We start from the raw sequence: 13,623 nt of genomic DNA on the forward strand, positions 1-13,623 counted from the left end.
TGCAATATAAACACAAAGCCATTACCTAAATGATGTCACATAACTAAAAATATGACAAAGGAAAAGAGCCTTCCAGAAACTTGTGGGAATTCCCGTTTCCCTAACATGTACTGTATTTCTCAGTGAGTCGATTCCTGATTCTGTTTTTGTATCTGACTTAAAACGAATGAGTGAAAGTGAAGTGTTCAAATGAATCGATTCCCTAAAATGATTCGAACTGCCTGGCACCCACCACATGTTCTGTCGTCATGAGGCGGGTCATGACGCAGAATGAGATTGTGGGAGAAGCAACAGTAGCCCCTCCCACATTCTCATTCTGCGTCCTAACTCGGGCCAGGGTAAAATCTAAAGCGGGGGTTCAAATCACAGGAATCACTGTTTGACGTTTCTTATTATGCATTTATTGTATATACTGCTTGTGATTTGCTTTATCTAAAAATCCTGAATGATTTAGAGGTATCAAATCATCAAAATGACAAGAAATAACGCTACCACATTTTGTAAACAAGAATAAAAAGGACCTATCTGAGGAAGATGAATTGACCACACAAGAAAATTATTGTGATTTGTGAATATGGCTGAAAAAGGCTACAGTTGCTTTAGATTGCAGCATTAATTAAAATAGCCTTACTGTTAAAATTAAGCAAAGCATAACTTGAACTAAAGGTCATAACAAACTAAGCAGTTGACAATCTTGTTAAAGGGACCCTTTAGCACTTAAGTAATGCATTTGCATGTTTACTCTGCATGTGAAGTCATGTCTCATGACTAAAACCACTGGAATGCTGGGAATTCCCAGTTTTGATCCAGATGTAATCAAACTGGTCTGTTCTATTTGCTAAGAAAGAACTTTTTTTATTTAAGTCATGAGCTTAGAAAAAATGATTTTACTCATCTATGGACCTCTTGCTTATTTATTAAAATATAAGAAAATATTACATATATACACAATTATTTCATAAAATATGTATTTAATGGTATATTTAAATATGATGAATAATTTTTTTAATAAACGGTATATTTATTTTGATTGTATTAGCATATTTATCTTCAAACTTATAGCATATCAAACTTGTAAATGTTACAATATGAAATATATAATCAAGACCATTTTGTTAAGACACATTTTAAGAGTATACAAATCTTAGTAGTTTAAACTGTCAAATCTTTACCTTTTTTCTATTTTTTTTTTTTTTTTGCCAAATAAAGTGATGCAGTGTGTTTCTCTCGTGTCTCTCGTGGGCATCTTTTGAGAAATATTCAGTTGTCAATGTTGTGGTGAATGTTGTTTCTAAAGCAAATTCATCTATCACTTAAAAAAAAAAAATGAAATATGTATAACAGATTGTTGATTAGAACAAGACAATTTAAACACCAAATGGATCTGTGTACACATGCTCAAGTTGTTTTCTGTTTATGATGAACATTGTTTTATGCACATGTTTGAGGAGTCCAATTATAAGCCAAGGATAGACTGTATCAGGAAAGACCTTTAACAGTTGGGATCCATGCTGCCACTGATATGGTTATATGAAATACGCCCAAAACCCAAAGATGTAAAGTTTATCAATTTAAATATCAAAATCTTCTTCTTCCATATTAAGCAAATACTAGCTCTAATAGCAGCACATATTTACTGTGTTATCGGTTGATTTGTTCTGCCTGTATTAACTAGTGAAATGTGATGATCAGTTAACTAGGTTGTGAACTGTTAAACTGACTCGTTAGCACTTACTGTATGAAGTGTTTTATATACACATGAATGCACGTGTGAACTCTTGTCTAATGACTATAAACACTGGCATGTTGGAAACTCACAGTTTTGAACCAGATTGAATCAATTGGTTTATTTCTCTGTTAACTATTGAAAAAGCTTCTTGTATTGCTCTGTGATTAAGCCACAAAGAAACTTTTGGTTTACATGATTATTTCTGCTTATAAAAACACCTCGAGTTTTATGTGTACGTTTTGGAACAAGAAAAAGGGACTGTGGGAAAACATACAGGTAGAGAAAACCTATAAACTCAAAGAATATAATAGAAATTACACTAAAAGCATCAAATACCATTTATGAATAGGTTTACCAGCTATTTGTTTATTTAAAACTAAACAATTATAATGTCAATATTTAATCAAACGTTTAAGAAAATAATACATATTTCTAAAATACTTAACACACCTTCTTGAGTTGCATTATTAAATAAAGCAAATCAGACAATGTATATAAGAAATATATAATATATAAATATTTAATTTTACATAATTTAATTCATATATCTTTATTCCAGGCTTGTGCATGTTACAATTTAAAAAACATTTAGCCTATAGGCAATCGCTTGTAGTGGTCCAGGCATGTCCGCTCACATGTTAACACCTCCATCAATGATGTAAAAGAGACATTAATGAGGAAGGGCCATACATCTTCTATAGCTGATGTGCTTCATCATATATAGACCACAGACTGCACACAGACCCTCATCAGCACACAGCTGTCCTTCAGAGATGCAGAGAGAGACAGAGATGCTGCTGGTCAGGAGAAAATACAAGAGATACTCCAAACAGAAGATGACCTACCTGGGTCTGATCGCGTGTGTCATTCAAAATGCACCTCAGAAGAAATTAACGTTTCACGAGGTAAGTTTACATTTAATTATACTTTGCAACGCTGCTTTACAAACAGGTCTCTGTCGGTTAATGTAGGGCCTAGTTTATGCTATTATATTTATATACAGTATTAAGCAGATATAGTTTCCTGTATTTTCTAATTTGATGTCAACATTTATTTAACATTGATGTCTTTCAAAATAATTAAAATAATGCTATTTCAGAAACATGTAGGCTAGGCTTCTACAATATTTTTGGGTTTGACTGTAATTTTGTTTCTTCATCAGTTAATGAATGCGGTGAAGACATTTGTGGATGGCGACAGAAAAGGCATCGAAAATAATATCAGAGTCTGTTTATCATCAAACAGTTGTTTTGTAAAGGTACGTAGGCTAATTCTTCCCCATCTTTATGTTGGTATAGCCTACTTGTATAATAATGTATCGCCTTGATATTTACAGGTGCCTGTAAATCCAGAGTGTCCAACTGGAAAACGCAACTTCTGGAAAGTGGATGACAGTAAAATCACCCCAAAGATACTGCGGCGACACTTCAGCGGTTTGCGCGACGTCTTCCCAGACGCTTGTGAAACCGTGGAAAGTCCCTCACTTGAGATTGCGACGGAAAACAGGGCGACCTGCAAACACCCCGAGGGAGAAGAGAAGTTCACCAGCCCGTTTTCCATTGAGTCACTTCTGCAGCGGGAAAGCAGCGCCACCGCGAGGCACACATCGGTACTTTGTGCAACAAGGAGCCCGGAAAACACGTCTGTGGGCCTCGCAAATGGAGACCGCGGTTTAGCGTGCAACTGGAAAACATGGGACTGGTCCAATTACACTGCGTACACCTGTTTCAGTAGATCATTCTCACACTGTTCTTACCCTATTTACAGTTTAGTCCAAATGAATGATAGATGTAGTCTCTCCGGTGGACCCTTAAGAGGATGCGCTCAGTCTCTGAACTGTCCTGTAAGTTACTGTACAGTACCTGAGAGCATTAGGCAGTTCAACCAGGGCCTACATGTAAAACGGCACTTACTGTAACATAAACATACTTTTCTTAGTTTACGTATACATCTTACTGATTTAAGTTGCATTGTTGAAAATATCTGAATATTTGCCAAATAAATCTAAATTGAAGCGTGCTATGGGTGAGCGGATTACATGTTGTTGTTTTCAAACCCAATAATTTATTCCATTCAGACACAAAGACGAGATGATTCAAATAAGATTTATTGACCTCCAGCTTCCAGCAGTCAATTTGCATGCAGATACAGGCTTCAGTCAAAAGGTTTTTTTAGATTTCCAGGTTTCCCAACCTTTTCTTACAAAACGGCGTGCACCTTAAATAATTAGTTCTGCAGCGTACAAACCACAAAAATACGTTTTACATTATCAAATACTGCACATAGAAAACATTTACAAAGCACAAGTATAAAATTACAGCTTCCCCGTACAGCTCTTTACCATTCTGTTATTCCTAAACAGCTCAAATCATCTTTCTAAAAGTTTTGGGGGCCACTCTTACTCTGATGAATCTTTGATCGTGCTCTCTCAAAGTGCAAGACTTGATCGGGTTACATGTAGGGGATGCAACTGGGCATCGTTTTCAAAGTAGCTACATCTCACGTGAAAGTTGAAAACTGTGTGGGAAGGTGAGCATGTTCCAGCAGTGTCCTGTGCTGTTCACAATGTCATGAATAATATGAATGGCTGATTTATGGCAACAACAGAAGAGCTGCTTACAGCTTTGCTACATGGATGAGAAAACAGACTACAAATGACCGTCTTTACATATGTGAAATAAACTAATGGCCAGTGACAGTTTTATTAAATCCAACCCATAAGCACAATAATTTCAAGTTTGCAATCCTATACATAAAATAAAGATAGACATTTCTTAGTTAAGTGTGATCACGAAAAAATAGAGCCTTAACCACGTGGCTTTTTGAAAAAAAAAAAAAAAAACAGACATGTTGCAAAGAAAAAACAATGCTTACTTTCTTCAGATCATTTTACAAATCTCAGTGAAGTAAATGACTTAAACAGGCATGCACTGAATGTTACATTTGACTTATAGGCACAACTGATATCTGATATTAATCTTAGTTTCTCAGCAAAACTGAATGAATGCTCAAAATCAATAGTGATTGAAAACAGCCTGATCTAGATTCCAGGGATGTTGTGCTCATGTAAGCCTTTAAACAATGCCCCCGGGTAAAGTTGTTATTCTGTCACTCTGACACTGTTAAACAAATAGGTTTTATAATACAACCAGATGAAATATTTAATACGTACATTCAAGTTAGAGATACTTTAGTATCACTAATAATATCAAAACAAAACACTCAAGGCTTTCGGTGACACATCTAAGCCTGATGATAATCTCTCAAGCAAGGCAATAAACATCCAACAAATCGCTCTGTAAGATAATTCATTTTACAAAAATAAGATAAACGCTCAATATATCCTCGTTAGTCTTTATATTTGTTCACAAACGTAACAAAAAACAGTATTAGGGGTTCATAAAAAGACTTCACAAGGGTTTAAAGGAACAGTTCCAGGAATGAAAATTTGCTGAAAATGTACTTACCTTTAAGCCATCCAAGTTGTCGATGACCTTGTTTCTTCATCAAATTTAGATAAATGTAGCATTGCATCACTTGCTCACCAGTGGATCTTCTGCAGTGAATGGGTGCCGTCAGAATGAGAGTCCAAACAGCTGTTAAAAACATCATGATAACCCACAAGTAATCCACACCACTCCGGTCCATCAGTTAATGTCTTGTGAAGCTGAAAGCTGCATGTTTGTAAGAAACAAATCCATCATTATAATGTTTTTAACTTCAAACCATTACTTTGGCTAAAATATGAGTCCTCTTTGGACTTTCGTCTGAATCAGGAGAGAAATATGCACATATTAAGCACAGTTTTCCAGTGAAAACAGTCCAGAATAGCTTTAAATAATTTTACATGGGTGGACTGTAATGTGTGAAGACAACAGAAGATGCACCTTTTTACTGGAGGAAACGTTATGGATTTTAGACTCACATTTTAGGAACGATTTAACGTTAATCTTAATGATACATTTCTTTCTAATAACACACAGCACTTTACAAGATGTTAACTGATGGACTGGAGTGGTGTGGATTACTTGTAGATTATTGTGATGTTTTTATCAGCTGTTTGGACTCTCATTCTGACGGCACCCATTCACTGCAGAGGATCCACAGGTGAGCAAGTGATGTAATGCAAAAATTCTCAAAACCTGTTCACATAAAAAAACAAACTAATCTACATCTTGAATGGCCTGGGCTGAGTACATTTTCATGTTGGGTGAACTATTCCTTTAAATGGCCCAAAAACAGATGTAAAGGTATTATCTTATTATTTGAAATTAAAGCAATCTCTCAATATCATAAAGTACCTGATGAAGCGAGATCTCATAAAATGAATGATCAAATTCACGCATCATTCTCAGTTTTACAATCTACTGTCCATTTCTGAATGCAAATAAAAAGTAAGCATGAATACCAGGTTGACCACTTCCAACTGTTTCCACACAGAAACGCTCTTTCAGGTATACTGAGCCTTACATCATAACATCACACTGATAATAATCTGTATTCAGTGTCTTAAGATAATTCTCCAGTCAGACTGGTGTCACCTTACACTCACACACAAACTGTGCATGCCATAAAACTGCCAAAAAAACCTGACTTCTGACTGATGTATAAATTAAAATGCATGAAGTGGTCTCGCATATAAAAGCATGAAGTACGAACATTTAAATGAACTAGATGCCAGCCACTTTTTCTGGTATCTTATTCAGAAGTTACTTCATTATACTCAAAGATTTGTACAGATTATCAGCACATCACACAAGCTTTTGACAGCTTTATCTGATTACGGTCAAAACAAAATCGATCTGATCGTTCTCATTCCATGTTAAAATATCAAAACGCATCCAAACCACAGAAATCTTGGAGCGGCAAATCTAGATTTTTTTAGTAAATTTTTTGTCAATGTTGCATTTGGTTTAGCTATGGACTGCAACAAACTACATCCACCCACTACACCTGAAAAAATAGAGCAGTACATTACTAATATTCATGCATTCAGACTCTTTTCATTTTGCAAAAATGCAAGACCAGTTAGATTTTGTAGCCACTTCATTGTACAATAGAGGGACACTTATATTATCCCAAAGTCCCAAGTACGTAAAATCACATAGAAAAAAAAATATCAATGTCTAATAGTCATTTCATAGATGTGTTTACCAAGGACAAACATTCAACTGCAAATACAATTTGTTTTCAGTACAGTAATACAATTTTATCTTAAGTAAGAATTAAGAAAATTTTTGTTCCTAATTTTATGTACAGACATTTGTCTGTTGGTGGAAAAGAGAAAGGTGCAACACAATCAAACCTGTGCAAATACGAAAGAAGCAAGACGTGTATGTGAAAGATAACAGAGACTAATTTTGATGGGATGGAAAGTAAAATATTCTAAATATGTCAAAATTCTGATGATTGGGTGAAATACAGTAATTTACCGTTTCAGATGATTAATAAGAAAGTGTAAAGTCCCATTTTTTGGGGGGTGAGATTGGCAGATAGAAAAAAAAAGCATGAAAAAAAAACAATAGTTAAATATTTCAAACGTTGATGTGATACAAAATGATAAATCAGATTAAATGGTTTGCTGATCGTCTTATAATCTGCTTTTAAAAGTTTCTACACCATCATGATGTAAACCAGAGAATCAAACAATATTTAGAGATTGTGCGCGTCCATCAAAGAAAGTTTGAAGCATACAAATGTCTTTCATGATTTGTCATTTATATGGGAATGTAGAAATGAATATTTTTCTGGTTTGTACTTTAACTATCAAATATGAATCATATTATATGTGTTGCCATCACATCTGCAGACTAATCTAACATGAATAAAATGAGCTGCTACAGAGATATTGTGATGTGTAAGGTACCTTCTTCTGCTCTGAGATATTCAAAGGCTGACAGGAGTGGGATGAATACTTAGATTTTTACCTACAGTGCTGCTTTCCATCCACAAGTCGAAATAACACCAAAGATCGAATGAAGAAACCTTCTAGAGCCACTCATCTTCAGAGACGAAGCTAAAGGAGACTGCTGATTGGACAGAAGTTCAAAGGCGAAAAAAAAACAAGTTTACAGAATATAATTTGTTCTGGGCTTCAAGATCCTGTTGAGAGAGCGACCCCATCACCAGTCCTCATGTTGTTACGTGTGTGTGTTTTGCAGTTCAGCGTGACCTCCTGAGAGTACCAGGTAATGGGAAAGGCCTTTAACACTTCCAAATGCTGGTAGAAAGAAACCCAAAACTACTTGAGGCGGTAAAGTCTAATGCGGCTCCAACTTCCCAGAAATCTTCGGTACTTGCTACAAGAAAAGTTCTCTTGCTTGCCAGCGGACACCATTTGGCGTATCCCACAATGCAGCTGTGTATGAGGGTTGCTGGTTTATCAGGACAGTTGGTTCTCCTTCGGAGGGTCTGAGTCCCTCGGACTACGTCTGCAGCTCGGTGCAGATTGTGTTGTTCAGACAAAAAGTGAGAGTGAAACATTAGCAAAATAAATAACCTTCCATCTATAAGTCGAAGTAATTTTAAAGGCAAGCTTAAAATAGCACTTTACATATTTTGCTCAACAAGAGTTGCGAGTTAACGTGCAGAATGCAGTCGATAAATACATGAACACAAATATCGATCTATATATTTAATTATTCACTTCTCTGAAAAGAAAAAAAAGAAAAAACGCTACTTTATGCGATAGGAATCATGTGCATTTCTAATAAATAACCTGACATGTGGAGTAAAGCCCTGCCCTTTAAAAGTTGAATTGTGTATGTAGTCTAGAGGTGCGATCACATTTAATGTTGGTCGGCGAAATCTTACAGGTGAATTCCAGTCATTTCTATAGGAATCCGTGCGATTTGGAGTTTTGCGTTAAAGTCCCAAAGCAGATTTCGTTCATCTTCAAGTTGGTCAGGCGCAATTGCTCCGTGAAAAGTTGCTTGGTTTGAAAGTGACTTCATATATCGCAAAACTTTAGACAATGGAAAATGGATTTCTTTGCCAACGTAATTTCGCCTAAATTTCGCTAATGTGACCGCACCTTTTTTTTCTAATATGTATTTGTTTTTTTGCATCTTGTCTAAGTCACTGACTCTGCTACATATCCATACTCAATAACATAACACTACAGATAATAAGAATTGCTTTGGTTTTTAAAAAATAAAACTTTGATTGGGTTTGGCATAGAGAAATGACTGACCCTTGAGGGTTCGGAAACTACTAGTCTTGGAGAACCCATTCTGCTTCCTGTGTGACATGACGTCAACATGAATGCTACATTGTCAAGAACATTTCTCTGCAGATTTATCAAATGCCACCACTGGTTGACCTCTGGAAAATGGATCTGCATGTAACTAGCCACGACTGATTCTTGACTACCCTACAACCGCATGTTGCTGGTTACACCCATATCCATCTGGGAGGGTGTGTGTGTTATATGTGTCACACCTGATTTGTATCCAACTCTTAATATCTGTATCAGTAAAGAAGAGCGTTCCAGCTCCGGGCGAGTTGGCTGGATCTATCAGATTGTGTGTTCATGCGTTTGGGGTCATGGCGGGGTATATTCAACAAACATACACACACAGAGATTTAGAATGGGGCTTATTTAAAACGGGGTCTGGATGTGTCTAGGTGCACGAGGGGCTGGCGGCGCTCTCGAGCGAGGACTGGGAGAGTTGGCGTGTCAGGGGGCCGATGCTGGGGTCCGCTAGAGAGGAGGTGGGGAAGAGCTTGTACCAGCCGCCCACCATCGATGTCAGGTCTAGATCATCCAGGAGGATCTGAGCCATTCCCATGAAAGACTTGCTGTCCATGCGACCGTAATCGCCCCACACGATCACCTGGGCAGGTTAAAGGTTACAAATGAAGAATCAGCACGTGGACAGGTTTAATATACAGTGGCCACAAATATAGCATTTGCACTTGGTTTGATTAAAGTTTCTAATGTAATGCAATGACATTCACACATTTTTATGTGTGTCTTAAGTTTTAGTCACATTTAAAAATGTGTACTTTGTTTCAGAATAGATGATTAAAAAACAATACAAAAAACTAGAAAAGGGTTAATCACTACTGTTTATAAATTTGGGGTAAAAAAGATTAGATTATGAATAGCTGATATGTAAAAAAATGACAGATACAAATAAATGCTGCTCATTCTATTCATCCAAAAATCTTGAAAACATGTCACAAAAATATGAAACAGCACAACTGTTTTTAACAATGATAGTAATCAGATTTTTTTCTTGAGCAGACTGGAATGGAACTATGCTGAAAATCCAGCTTTCAACTTTGAATGAAACACTACTGAATATATTAAAACAGAGAAATTTACACTATATTACTGTTTTGACTTTATATTTAATAAAAAAAATGCAGTCCTGGTGAGCATAAAGTAAATCGTAAAAAATAAAAATGAACAAATCGAAATTTTTAATGTTTTTTAAATAAATTCCAAATGTAAAATATTTAAAGCATTTAACTGCAAATACTAGAAATGATTTAAGATACATTTTGTAAACAATCAAAAGACAAAAATAATATTTCTTAAATAATTACGTATTATATTTATTAATATGAAATATCATTATTATTAAATCAATGATAATTTTAAATAGAATGGTTTTAACACCACATAAAATACACAACATTCTGTGCAATTAGATATGGGCTCTGTTTTTTCTTTGTTCATGTAAAACATTTTAAGATTACTTAAAAGGGTTTAATTTTAGCCTATAAATAATAATTAATTATAATACAATCTCTCTTGCACTACAATTGATGTACAGAATATTAATTGTGTAAACGGTAAAACTTCTGAGTTATAGTACATATTGAACTAGTACTTTTTATGCAAATGCACCACTTCAGGTCATATAAATACCTTGTGAGTGGGCTCTAGCCTGAGTGACAGTGTTCACCACTGTAGCTGCAAGACATCTAATCCCTCCTCGTCCCATTGAGGGACCGAGTATGGGGATTCCAGAGACCCGAACATGTGTGCCAAATCATGTCTGTGCACTGAATGCTGCTGTGTGCACGTACGTCCGTGCCGAGGGAGGCCTCAGACAGGGAACCACAATGGGCGAAGGAAGGAATCTCGTGAGGCAACAGATGTGTCTGTGTCTGACTAAATGACTCCAATCAGCTGGACCGTCTTGGGATGGAGCCCACAATCATCTCGGAGAGAGACCTGTCACCCAGAATGTGAATGCTTTGCAGAAACATAAGTACCTGCTGACTCCAGGAGGAGATAACGGGCAAGTTGTGGCATACGACGGGAACGGCTACTGCCCTAGTGGCTGGTGTTACTGTGCTCTCTGTCCAGACTAGCACATACTTGCCCTGGATCAACAAACGAGACCTCCCCAAGACAAAAACACTGCCGACAACTTTTGGGCAATCGAATGCTCGTGCAGACAGGACACAAACAGCTCCCTAAGACTGCATGGTTGTTGCATGAAGCACCTCAATCTATCCTGGATGCCTCCAATGTTATAATGGTGCTTTTGGACACAGATCTAGAGTCTCACCCACCTGTAGAAACAGAGGTCCTTCCAATGATTGGAATGGGACATCAGCTCATGTGAAAGCCACAAGGTGCCATGCTCATCTCAGAACTCGGTCATACAGGCAATGCTAAAGCATTCTTATAAACATCTTCTGGTGGCATGACACGGCCAAGGATGCCATACCTCAAGAGCTTTCTGAACCGCTATTGCATGCTTGGGACCCCCAAGCATCTCTGCACCATTAGAGTACAGACCTCCACAAGGTGTGCTGCCTAGAATAGGCTTGAAGATAGACGTGCTGACGGTGATACTGGTGTTAAGCTGCAACATTGGTTACGTCACTTGCTCACCACGGCACCGTCGTTTTTTTTTTAATAGTAATAAAAATAATTGAGTTCGGTAAAAGTACAGACACTACAATTAAAAACTGAACATGACTGCTCAAAGCAGCGTGCTGAACGACAGACGCATCACAGATCAGATTGAATTTAGATTTGGTTCTATTGTACATTTACTTAGCCTATTTCCAGTTTTGTATACCGATTTAAACTTCTTGTAAGATGTTTTATACTAAGCATTGCCTGCCCTTTAGTATGGTGTATTTTTATTTGTTGTGTTAATAAAAGTTCTGTGTTTTATATATAGGCTAAAGTGAGTCTGACGTTGTATTATATTGTTGCATTCAATGTCAGGTATTGGTAAGGGAGGAACTCAGGTGCAGACAGGGATTCTCAAACAAAGGGTTTATTACAAAAAGGGGAAAACAAAACCCACGAGGGGGAAAACACGGAGCAAGGTAAAGACTAAATAACTAAAACAGGACTGGACTAACAAGATAAACAAGGACTCTAAATACTAACTATAAACAAACACTCACGGTAATACAAACACTTCTTAAGGAACAATCACAGAGTGGAACAATCACAGGTACAATGAACCGACGCAAGACAGAGCACACTAGGAGATCTAAATAGGGGTACTAATCAAGACGCGACAGGTGTTACAGATAGGACAATCAAGACACGACTAGGTTAACAAGGGGGGCGGGGCAAGGGAACGAGACAACACAAGCACATGGCCCAAAGACAAGGCCATGCGCTTGTACACAAAACATGGGTCTGTCATGATCCTGCCTCAAGACTAGGAAAAATCAAGGACACGAGGGCAGAATCATGACAGAACCCCTCCCTTAAGGAGCGGCTTCCAGACGCTCCTCAAGGGAACATCAAACACGGGACACGACTGACATGACAGACTGGGACACAGACACAAACCAACAGGACATGACAAATAATAACAATGGCAAACATGAATACACAACAGCAGGGTTGGGGTGACAAATCAAAAAAAACAAACAGGGAAGGGGAGGAGGCGGGACCACAAAGTTCATGGGGGACAGACCAGGGTGAGTGGGTGGGGCAGGAGTTTTAGGAGGGTAGGACGAAGGCTGACGACGGGGGGTACGGGCAGGTCTGGGTGGTGAGGGGCGGGGAGGGGTCTCGGGACTACTGACGGGGGACATGACAGGAGCAGACAAGGGACGCGGGGCAACAACATCTACTGGACACGGGGCAACATCTACTGGACACGGGGCGACAACATCTACTGGACACGGGGCAACATTAACGGGACACGGGGCCACATCCACAGGACACATGACTACATCAGCAGGACACGGGGCTACACTCACGGGACACGGGGAGACGACATCTACGGGACATGGGACCACATTAACGGGACACGGGGCCACATCAACAGGACACATGACTACATCAGCAAGACACGGGGCAACACTCACGGGACACGGGGAGAGGACATCTACGGGACACGGGGAGACGACATCTACGGGACACGGGGAGACGACATCTACGGGACACGGGGCCACATCAACGGGACACATGACTACATCAACAGGACATGGGGCCACATCAACAGGACACGGGGCCACATCAACAGGACACGGGGCCACATCAACAGGACACGGGGAGACAACGGCTGGACACTTAGGACTTCTGGGGACAGGGGACAAAACAGGACTGACGGGGACTTCTAGGATTTGGACAAGACGGGACAAATAATCAGAAAAGGCTTTAGCCGCTAAGACAATTGGCATCTCCTTACGAGATGAGATACACTGAACTAAAGTCTTTGCTGCAGAGTCGGCCGCGGCACTCTCCTGCGCTCTCACGACTGCCGACTTGCATACTGCCCTCTTCTTTGCCGGCTCGGGCACGCCAGCGCTCACCGCTGCTGGCTCGGACACGCTCACCGCTGCTGGCTCGGGCACGCCAGCGCTCACCGCTGCTGGCACGGGCACGCCAGCGCTCTCCGCTGCTGGCACGGGCACGCCAGCGCTCACCGCTGCTGGCTCGGGCACGCCAGCGCTCA

General features: G+C 38.9%; 2 protein-coding genes across 2 annotated transcripts in view; one reads left to right on the forward strand and one right to left on the reverse strand.

Annotated features, from left to right (window-relative positions):
* The first annotated feature begins 2,332 nt into the window (after positions 1–2,332).
* Positions 2,333–3,747, forward strand: LOC127935093 (forkhead box protein A2-like). Its single transcript, XM_052532692.1, has 3 exons — positions 2,333–2,634; positions 2,892–2,987; positions 3,066–3,747. The coding sequence occupies exons 1-3, from the start codon at positions 2,434–2,436 to the stop codon at positions 3,645–3,647; spliced, it is 879 nt and encodes a 292-aa protein (XP_052388652.1). The 5' UTR covers positions 2,333–2,433; the 3' UTR covers positions 3,648–3,747.
* Positions 3,748–3,820: 73 nt separating this feature from the next.
* LOC127935092 (regulating synaptic membrane exocytosis protein 3-like) overlaps positions 3,821–13,623 on the reverse strand; it is a 77,747-nt gene continuing 67,944 nt past the window's right edge. The window contains exon 7 of the mRNA XM_052532691.1: positions 3,821–9,564. Within this exon, the coding sequence (XP_052388651.1) occupies positions 9,352–9,564 (213 nt within the window). The 3' untranslated portion in view covers positions 3,821–9,351. The remainder of the gene's footprint in view (positions 9,565–13,623) is intronic.

This window comes from Carassius gibelio, chromosome A19 (assembly GCF_023724105.1).
Source record: "Carassius gibelio isolate Cgi1373 ecotype wild population from Czech Republic chromosome A19, carGib1.2-hapl.c, whole genome shotgun sequence".
Lineage (NCBI taxonomy): Eukaryota > Metazoa > Chordata > Actinopteri > Cypriniformes > Cyprinidae > Carassius > Carassius gibelio.